General features: G+C 23.6%; 2 protein-coding genes across 2 annotated transcripts in view; one reads left to right on the top strand and one right to left on the bottom strand.

Annotated features, from left to right (window-relative positions):
* Positions 1-384: 384 nt before the first annotated feature.
* On the top strand, positions 385-6,587 carry LOC105623520 (fatty acyl-CoA reductase 1-like). The gene is made up of 9 exons (XM_012204913.1): positions 385-597; positions 923-1,171; positions 1,705-1,850; positions 1,991-2,100; positions 2,667-2,871; positions 3,367-3,618; positions 5,710-5,886; positions 5,979-6,059; positions 6,491-6,587. The coding sequence occupies exons 1-9, from the start codon at positions 385-387 to the stop codon at positions 6,585-6,587; spliced, it is 1,530 nt and encodes a 509-aa protein (XP_012060303.1).
* A 2,769-nt stretch (positions 6,588-9,356) lies between these two features.
* The window catches only part of LOC105623519 (fatty acyl-CoA reductase 1-like), an 8,505-nt gene continuing 6,788 nt past the window's right edge, over positions 9,357-11,073 (bottom strand). The window contains exons 7-9 of the mRNA XM_012204912.1: positions 10,192-10,368; positions 9,999-10,085; positions 9,357-9,438 (exon numbers count right to left, since the gene is read on the bottom strand). Of these exons, the coding sequence (XP_012060302.1) occupies positions 9,357-9,438; positions 9,999-10,085; positions 10,192-10,368 (346 nt within the window). The remainder of the gene's footprint in view (positions 9,439-9,998; positions 10,086-10,191; positions 10,369-11,073) is intronic.

The raw sequence follows: 11,073 nt of genomic DNA, 5'->3' as shown, positions 1-11,073 counted from the left end.
TTAGGTAATTTTATTTAGTATTATTTAGTTAGTAGTAATAATAACAAGTATATATATTATATATAATATATANAATATATATATATATTATATATATATATATATATATATATATATATATATATATATATAATATATACACATATGTATATGTATGTTTGCACTTTTAACCTTAACATTGCATAATTGCAGTCATTTCATGTTTATTAAAGCGAATGGTTTACTATAAAATGATTATATTTTAACTCGCGCGTAGTAGCTATAAATGTTTCAACCTCTACTAGTCGATATAACAAAGGTGATAACGATTTTAAATGTTTCAATATCTTCGTCTTGCGTTGCTCTGATAGATTTGTATTATTTATGTTAATTTTTTTTTAAATAATGAATAAAATGATAATTGAGCCAGCCAAATCAATTCCTGCATTTTACGCTGGACAAAGTATACTTTTGACAGGTCCAACAGGATTTCTGGGTAAAGTGTTTATCGAAAAGATATTACGATCTTGTCCAGATGTTCGTGAAATATTTCTGTTAATGCGTTCGAAAACAGAATCAAATATCAACGAAAGGCTCGAGGAAATATTAAACTTACCGGTAAGTTGGATGTACAAAGAGAAATTTTTGAAAAACTTTTTTAAGATATTTAAGGCATTTTTAAAATTAAAAAAATTTTATTACATTTATATAAATGTTTAGTACACAAAATTTCTTTCTAAATGCTATAGCAACTTATCGCAGAAAATAATTATTCTTCAACAGAATATTTATAAATTTTTCAAATGATAAATATAATAAAATATTGGAATGCATTAATTAAGAATTAAATATTTTATTTTTTAAAGGAAATTTAATAAAAATATGTTAGAAGAATGTATAACCTAACACAAAATTTATAAATTATAGCGTTCTTCTATTTTAGCTATTTGAAAAATTACGCAAAGAGCGACCTTCGAGTTTTGAGAAACTAATTCCAATTTCTGGTGATATCAGTGAGAAAGAATTAGGTTTGTCGGCTACGGACAGACAAATGCTGGTTGAAAGAGTGACCATAGTAATTCATGCAGCTGCGAGTGTAAGATTCAATAACAGTTTAAAATATGCCATATTTGTCAATACCAGAGCAACAAGAGACGTCTGTATTTTAGCACAAAGTATAAAGAATTTAATCGTAAGTCAAAAAGTAACTAAGATTATGTATTTAAATAACCATTCTCTGTCACATAATTTATATAATAACTTTTATTTTTATTTAAATGTTCTTCAAAAACACAAATCATTGTATACTTTTCAAGCGTAACAAGAAACGTGTCTATTTCAAAGCAAAAATACATAAATTTTATAGATTGTTTTATTATTACATCTGAATAATTATGTAAAATTTGAGTATGATTCTTTTATTGGTTCAAACATTATTTAATTTTTTGTTTGTCTTAATTGTAACTATAATTACTTTTACAAACCTGATTGTACAGGTGATACATACATATGATAATATACATATGTATATTAGTCCGAATATATTTCTCTCTCTCTAATAATTTTTAAAATATAATAAATTTTTGGAAAAATATTTATCCTAATGCTTAGTGTTTTAAAATTGAAAATAAATTATAAATTTTAATTTCAACATCATTATTATAAAAACTAAAAAAAATTTTAAAGAAGTGTAATTTCTTAATTAATTGCTTTTATATGTTAAAGGCATTAGTATACGTTAGTACAGCATTTGCACATGTGAATGAACCATTCATAGATGAAAAAATATACCTGCCAATAGCTGATTGGCAAAAGATAATTAAAATAGTCGAAACTTTGGATGAGCATACTTTAAACATTTTTACGGCTAAGTAAGTTACAAACCGAAAATCGATTATACATATCGATTATACATATATTTATACATATGTACTAGAATCTTTCGCTTTATTTGTAAGATTTTAATCATATTCAAATTTTTAAGTCTATATGCATTTAAAATTATGTACAGGTGTTTGGATTATGCACCCAATACATACATTTTTTCAAAAAATCTAGCGGAAAAGATAATACAAGATTATTCTTCCTCCTTCCCTTGTGCAATTGTAAGACCTTCTATTGGTACGTTCCATTGATATTCCATTGGTATATATATGTAAAGCCTTTCTTCTAGTATTAAAAATAATTTCTAATAGTCTTAATGCGTTACTGTGGTGTGCTAATCTATTTCCACTGTTTAGATAAAATAAAATACGTAATTGCGCGCCCTGACAGAGCGCGTAATTTTTTTTTTTTGAAATAATAATTAAACCATTAAAAGTATATATAAATAGGAATAAAGAATAAATATATATTTTTATATTTTAATATAGTTTAGAAGCGGATTTATTTTAATTTTTATATTTATGGAATGTAATTAATTAAATGGATTTTTAAAATATGTTTTTATTATAAATCGATATTTGAGTGATGTTTATTAGCACTTGAGAAATTCAAGAGACAAAAATTAAATATATTTTATAAAACTTTATAATATTTTTATGTAAATTTGATTGATGAGTTATATGCAAGAAATAATTGAATATCATCAGAATCAAGTACCTGGAAAGCTGACAACAAATAACATGTTTGCTAAATGACAATGTGTAATTATAATAATAATTTAATAATTGTATCTCATATCCTAGTAATACCAACAATACAAGAACCTATCCCAGGATGGTTAGATAACGTTTATGGTCCAATAGGACTTTTTATTGGCGGCGGAAAAGGGATACTACGAGTAGCATGTTTGAATAAAACTGTTAATGAAGATGCAGTACCAGTAGACATTGTTATCAAGATTATAATAGTCGTAACATGGAAGATAGGATTAACCACATATGATCACAAGTATATATGCATTTTTACTTAGATTATAAATGCACTAGAAAACTTTTTTCTTTATTTGGAAATATATGAATCCATTTACAATATAGTAATTGACTGCATTAATTCTGTTACATCTCAAAAGACTATTATATGATTGTTATATTTTCTCTAGTTTCATCAAAGAGATTACATTTAAAAGAGTTAAAAATCAATTCTTGAATAAATTTATCTACATCTTCTTCTTGTGTAAAATAAAACTAACAATTTTAAAATAATTTATTAATAGTTTTAAAATATTTATTATTTATTATTTTCGGATAGGTTGTCGAATTGTATTAAATGATTGATACTTTTTAATAATATGTTGTGTTTTATATAATTAAAAATTTCATAAGAAATAAATTATTTTTCTAAAACTTAATGCAAATCTTATAAAACTTTATTATAATATTATAACAAATTTGAAGTCTATTATTATTTATCTTCTAATTAATTTATAATTTTATTTATTATTAGCATTACAGATTCTTTTACATTACAGACACCTTTAGTTGTAAATTGCACAGGTCAAAAATACATAACATATCAAGATTGTATAAAGATGATGTTTAATATTGCAAATGAGATACCTTTAGAAGGAACTGTCTGGACACCTCATACAATATTAACCAATAATTTTGTTTTATTCTATATACTAACAATATTATTGCACATTCTACCAGCCATATTAATAGACCTGATTTTAATATTCGCTGGACGCCGACCTATGTAAGTCTTAAATATTAAACTAGTTCAATAGGTTTTCTTTATGTCCAGTTTTATCTTTTTTTTACCATTAAAAAGAAAAGTCAATAAGACCACTTTTTAATAGAAGAGATCGGGGACAAAAATAACATTTTGACTTTGAAGTGTTATAATTAAAATATAATATTTACATTTAAAAATATGTATCTTTAGATGTAGAATTTATTTAGTTACAAAATTTTCTTTAGTTTCATTTTTTTATGTAACTAGAAAAAAGTTTTATTTGTTTAAAGACTATATGAAAAGTTTTGTTACAATCGTCCCAATTGTAACAGGAGAGGGAAATAATTGTACTACAATACAATTTGCCAGAAATACATAATACAACTACATAAATCATACTTTTTCTTGCAGCTGCACGAATAGATAACTCGATCTTTATAACCTCTTTAAATGCCAATTTGTATAAAGACACTTCTTTTAAATAATTTTTTTCTTATGTGTCTTACGTTTTTTGTGAATAGTATTCTTTGAAGAAGAATACAAATAACATTGTATGAAATAATATTAAAATAAAATTAATAAGTTAAAATAAAATTAATAAGGAGACAATTGTAACGTTACAAACTCTATTCCTGTCATTGATGTTACTACTGTCCCCTAATGATATTTTATGATTTATAATAAATGAAAACCTAAATAAAAATCAACTTAAATGTGCAAAGCATCAACGCAGAAATTAAACGTATTAAGATAATATATTATATCTTCATTATAAAGAAAAAAAAATTTTAGATTTTGTGCACGCAATATAATCTTGATGCATGAAAAAAATAATTTCTGTTCCTGCACTTGTGCATGTTTCGCAATAATCAGCATGTAACGAAGTCAATGCCAATTCGTCTACAGAATTTTACCATGTAGCTGCATACACATTTATAGTTTAAGAAATATTAACGATGTTACTATTGTCCCCGGTCGACTCCCTATGATTAGGATTTTTAAAAAATTACTTTTTTTGCATGATCAAAAATAATTATTAGAGAGGAATGAAACTGGATACATAAAGTCATAATTAATTATTATTAATCTAAGTATAGTATAATATAGCTATTTTTACCTAATCAGTAATCATCGAATTCTGATCATCAGAAGATGCTTAAAAGTCATGATCGCAGTGTTTAATACGTACAAAAAACTTAAAATTAAAAAATAAAATAAATAATCTAATTGTAATACAAATTGAAAAAAGATGAAGAAAGGAAAATATTAAAATAATAATCACAAACTTGACAATGCGGAGACTTCAATCTGTAAACAACTAACAGTGATCATCTATTTTTTGTAGCCATCTATATGTCAGGAATAATAAAAAAAAATTTTTTCATTATGAATTCTATTCATCTTCATTTTAAGGATCATATATGTAATCTAAACTGACTAAATATATATGACTTAATATAATGGCACAGCAGCTGTAAAAAATGAAAAAAAAAAATTTTATTATATAATTCACTTATTAGTCATGAAAAGGATTTAGATACCATAGCGATATTTGGATTAACTATCCAGACAACAAAAAGTATCTAAAATCAGGTCATAAGATGGTTTTTTGCATCTAAAAGACGACTTAAAGACTTATGTCATAATTTCAGGCTTTGTGTTGTTTGGGTATTAATTATGGATTGAATTTTTCTTTCTTAACAGTTACTTTTAACGTTTCTGGTAATGAATCTAATAAAGAAATGTAACATTCCTATTTTTAACATTATAATCATATGATATAAAAAAATTGTTTTTCTAAGAATCCTGAGCTAAAAAACGGTCTTATTATATCTTCCTCCTCTGTATGAAACAATTTACGTAAATATTTTTTCTTTTTATCTACTATTTAGCTTTATTAGTATTACATATTTAGAGATAACTATTACATAAAATGATTATATATGAAAAAAAGTACTTATTCTTTCCAAATTTCTTGTTTTTTCTCTAATTTATATTTTTGGATTCTCAATTCACAGATTGAGATATATAGCTGTATTAAAGCTGTATTAAACTATAGCTGTATTAAACTGTACTAAACTATATTTTGTTAATAAGTAAAGTGTAAATTAGGTTAGTACAACTCCAAAGAAGAGTATATGTGGCCAATCGTGCTGTGAGTTACTTTTCATTCCATGAATGGAAATATAGCCATGTCAATAGGTTGATTCTGACGTCTTTAATACCACATGACAATCTTGATTCGTTTTCTTTTGAATGTTCCAATCTTGATATTAGAACGTATTGCAAGTAAGTTGTGTATTACATTTTTAATTTCAAATAGATAATATTTACAATAAAAACAATTTAAAGTCAAAAAGTATTTATTTCATGATATGAAGAAATAGTGCCATTGGTGCCAAAAAGTTTCTTCTTCACGAAGATATGAGTCAATTAGATGCAGTCAAAGAACATAATAAAAGGTAAAAGTTCATAATTTAGAAAATAACGATTCTAATTATATATAAAAAATAGGTATATAATTAACATTTACATTCTTAATAATTTTACCTCAGTTAAATATGTCAAAAATTTCAAAATCTTACAAATTTAATATTATATTTGTTATATGAATGATAAAATAAGACTTTTTTAATAATTATTTATAAAAATATTGAAATAAATTACTTACTGTTATAAATTACTTACTGTTTCCTATATATTCTGTATAACACAAATAATTTAGAATTAAATATCAAAGAAAAAGGAAAACTCGATGATATAAAAACTTTAGTTCGTATTAAATAATAAGAGTTTATATAAAAATAATAGAATTTATATAATGTACGTTTAAGAGATATAATATAATCAAAATTTGAATATGTATATTTATAGCATTTATTCTATATTCTAGAGTGTATCTGCTCGTCAGAATAATAAAAACTATTATCTTTATTGGAGTACTGTGGATAATGTATAAGTGGATCTTCTCCGGTACATTAAATTACTGACCTAAACTTATCCATACTTATTAAATTATGATGAGTAAATATTATATATATTTTATGATGAGTAAATATATGTTATGCACAAAAAAATTAATTTTTTAATTGAAAGGTATTTCTTTTTGGAAATATTTACTGTATTTTCAAAATGAGATTATTTATTATTTGGAATTTAAATTTTTTTATGTATATTTGTACAATACAGAAAGTATTTACAAAAAAATAGCAAATAAAGTATCATTTACATACAAATAAAATTTTATGGATTTTTAATGTCTATACAAAAAGCAACTTATAGTTATGTGCAATGTTTACTATCTTTAATATATTATATGTACAATATATATATATATATATATATATGTTGTAATTATTTATAAAAAAATTAAGCTTACAATATATGAAAATCGATGTATAAATATGAATAAATTAATAATTTATAATTTATAATTCAATTTCCAATCCGCTTTTTACAATCGCCCAGTAAATGAGAATGGATTGAAATGGATTCGGATTTTCGGAAAAATACGCATTCGCGAACGTTAAGAATCCGAATGCATTTTTATTTATTTATAGGAATTATATGAAGTATATTTCTATGCCTTTCAATCTAAAAATAGTATTAGCTTCTCTTGTGTTTTGTAAATATTTCTTAATTCAAAATTCTAAATAGAAAATGCAATTTTTCAATTCCATTGAATCTAATTAAATGCAATTAACTCCACCAAAAAGTTTTTCTTTAAAATACGTATTTGTATAGATAAAATTGTAATCTATTTTAATTTATTTCTGTTTACTGGGAAAAATTTTAATTTATTATTTGATTTATTATATATTTAATTAATATTTAGATTTCAGAACTGTCAGACAATATATATCACATAATAATATATATCACATTATATCGCTCCATTACTTCAAAAATGACACAACTCAAATACATGACTTGTTAATTGTTATGACATATGCATTGGGCAACATTGCCCTCAATTTATGATTAAAAATGAACTTAATTTTATAGTACAATTATAGTACAAATGTAATTATTACATTTCGTAAAGGATTTTAATGAAAAAACATAGATTATATAAAAACATTTAATTCAATTTAAAAAATGTCGAAGACCTTTATGTGATCTTAAAAATCGATTACTAATTCTCTCCATTGAAAATTTGAGATAATAAATAATATTAATTGTAAACTTATAATTATAATATACTAAAACAAAACACACACTAATAATTAATATCAATAAAATATGTTAATTGAAAAACATAAATTGAAGTTAATTTTATTTCAATGTCTTCATTATTTCATCATTATTATTTATTAACACACATTACACAAAAACGGTGCAAATTCGACCGGAGAACTTTCGCGTGGCACAATTTGGATAATGTTAACGCGTCGGCGTGGCAGTATACTATAATTTTCAAGTCTCTAACTTGAAAAATATTTGATAAAAATAAACTTTATTATGTTTTTGTAATAATACGTTACAGCTTTGTTATAAAAAATATATTTTGTGCGATCAAGAAAACTTGCTATGAAAAAATTACTTCTGCTCCTGCTTGTGTGGACGTTATAAAAGCATTAGCAAAAAGTAACCAATGCCGATCTATCTAAAGAATTTTGCCTTGCGGCTATTTACATTACAGGAATATTAATGATATTAATATGGTACTTTTACTTATGATACGTTACTTTCATCTGCTTTATTATTGAGACATCAACTTTGACTTTTATTTTGTTGTGAAAGAGAGAGAGAAAGAAAAGAGAGAGAGGAGGGGGGGGGGAAGGTGAGGGAAGGAGGTAGGGAGGGAGAGAGAGAGAGATGATTCTTTTTCAGGTAATGAATGTATTATATCTCGTCCGGCATAAAGAGCTAATGTATATATATTTATCGTGTCGTTAAAATTTAACAAAATTAATTAAAAAATAATATTTTAATTACAGTTAAAACAATAAAATGGTAAAAAAACAATAAAACAATTAAACATAATTTGAAAACGAACTTGTGTAAATGTAACTAAAATTAACTTGATCTTCATCTACAATATAGATGGTCTACAATATAGATAGCGCAATATCTCGTTCTTAATACGATAATAAATAATTTAATACAATAATTAAATATAAAAATCTAACAGAATTGAATATATTCTTATCATTATATTAACTCATTATATTAACATTATATTAACATTTATGTATCATTTAATATTTATTTATCAATATTTATTTATCATTATTTAATATTTATTTATCATTATATTAACAGTAAAATTAATATATAATGAGAATAATATTCTTGAACTCTTTATACAGCAAATTCTTGTATTCTTATATGTTAAATTGCATATATTAAGAACTTAATTCTTTCTATAAAAGATTGCAATAGTGTTGTAGATGACTTATCACAAATGTAAATAATTGCACGTTTATCTTCGTACATCATTGCACATTAGAAACATATACAATTTTACTTGCAAACTGTATTTTATTTCATATTTCCAAAGATACATTCTTGTAAATATAACTATATAATATATATTAATGTACGTATAATGTTGTTTAACATTAAATTCTAAATTATCCGTTATTTAATGTACATGTAATGATACAATAAGAGATGTCTGTAAAAGAACATCTTTTGGCTGAAAGATTATTTTTCTTTCATATTTCTTAAATTATGCGTTATATATTTATTTTGACTGCCGTAAATTATAGTTCGTTATATAATGGATAAATCAATTTTTTTATAGATATTATTATTTATAATGCATAAAAGACTATCATAATCCAAAGTACACCGATAGAGATGATAGTTTTTATCACTCTAACAAGTAGAAACACTCTAGAAAATAAAATAAATACGATTAGTATACACATTTTAGTTATTTTCCAAATATCTCTTAAACTTAGGTATATTATATAAATTCTATCTTATTATTTAATATATACTAAAGCTATTATATCCATAATTTTTTTTCCTAAATATTTTCTATTCGTAATACAAAAATGTATTAACAACAATGTGTAATTTATGATTAATATTTCTACAAATCATTATTAAATATATTATTAAACTTATTATTATTCTGTCATTCAGATAACAAATATATTATTAAATTTGTAATAAAGATTTTAATGTTTTTGACATAAATATCTGATTGTGAGATGTAATTGCCAAGAAAAAACAAATTTGTAAGTATATATAAATCTTATTTCTATTCTTTTCACATACAGATTTTTATCCATTAATTTTCGAAAAGTAATTGGATATCTAACTGTTATTATTTTTACACATTCTATTCTTATTATATCTTATCTAATAAAAGTCAATTTTTTAAAAATGTAATACGAATGTAAAAATGTGTAAACATTAATAAGTATTGTTTATAATGTATCCTATACCTTTTATTACGTGCTTTGACTGCATCCAATTGAAGAAGATTTACATCTTCGTGAAGAAGAAATTTTTTTACACCTTTGATACTATGTCTTCATATTGTAAAATAAATATTTATTAGCTTTAAATTGCTTTCATTATAAACATTATTTAGAGAATAATAAACATAATATACTTGCAAACTTATATTTAACTTACTTCATATAATTTTTGCGATTGAAACGGTAAAAATCAAAAGAAAATTCCTCCCAGTTTTCAGGTGGTATTAGAGACATTAGAGACAATCTATTTACATTGCTATATTCCCAATTATGGAACGAAAAATAACTCACAGCACAATTGGCCACGTATATTCTTCTTAACAATTGTAATAACCTAATTTGCATATTAGTTATTAGCACCAAATTGTTAAGTTATAACAATGTTTAATTACGACAATATAACTTTTCATAATAGATATTACAGATACTTCAAATTCACACAGGTAGTAACCCAAGAAATACATTTTTGTTCAAAATACATTTAATAAACGTTAGAAATAGTATATTTAATAAATATGTAAACTGAAAAATAAACGTTTAAATAAATATATAATAAACGTTATAGAAATAATGTTTATGAAACGTTTATAATGTCTACTAATATTTTTTTTATTAATTTCAAATACCGTTTTACGATACATTTCAACGGTTCAATATATTTGACATTAATAATATCTATTTAATTTTGTCTATCTGCATTTTTAATATATAAAAATGTTCTAGATAAACTTTTTTTAAACGAAAATTATTTGCTTGGGAAAAAGAAATTTTTGTAATGCATTCTTTACAGATATGTTATTATATATTACTATAAGTTGTGTTGTTATATAAAAATTTTTTTATAAATAAACAAATAAAAGGATTAAATTCAACAAAACAGAATATAACATGTATAGAGCTGTACACACACACACACACACACACACACACACACACACACACACACACACACACACACACACACACACACACACACACACACACACACACACACACACACACACACACACACACACACACACACACACACACACACACA

The sequence above is a fragment of the Atta cephalotes genome, assembly GCF_000143395.1.
Source record: "Atta cephalotes unplaced genomic scaffold scaffold00058, whole genome shotgun sequence".
Lineage (NCBI taxonomy): Eukaryota > Metazoa > Arthropoda > Insecta > Hymenoptera > Formicidae > Atta > Atta cephalotes.
This window is presented reverse-complemented; position numbering and strand designations above follow the sequence as displayed.

Coding starts and splice junctions, on each gene's coding strand:
- LOC105623520 (XM_012204913.1), top strand. CDS start 385: ATGAATAAAATGATAATTGAGCCAGCCAAATCAATTCCTGCATTTTAC. Junction 598..922: donor AGGAAATATTAAACTTACCG/GTAAGTTGGATG, acceptor CTTCTATTTTAG/CTATTTGAAAAATTACGCAA. Junction 2,101..2,666: donor AATTGTAAGACCTTCTATTG/GTACGTTCCATT, acceptor CTCATATCCTAG/TAATACCAACAATACAAGAA.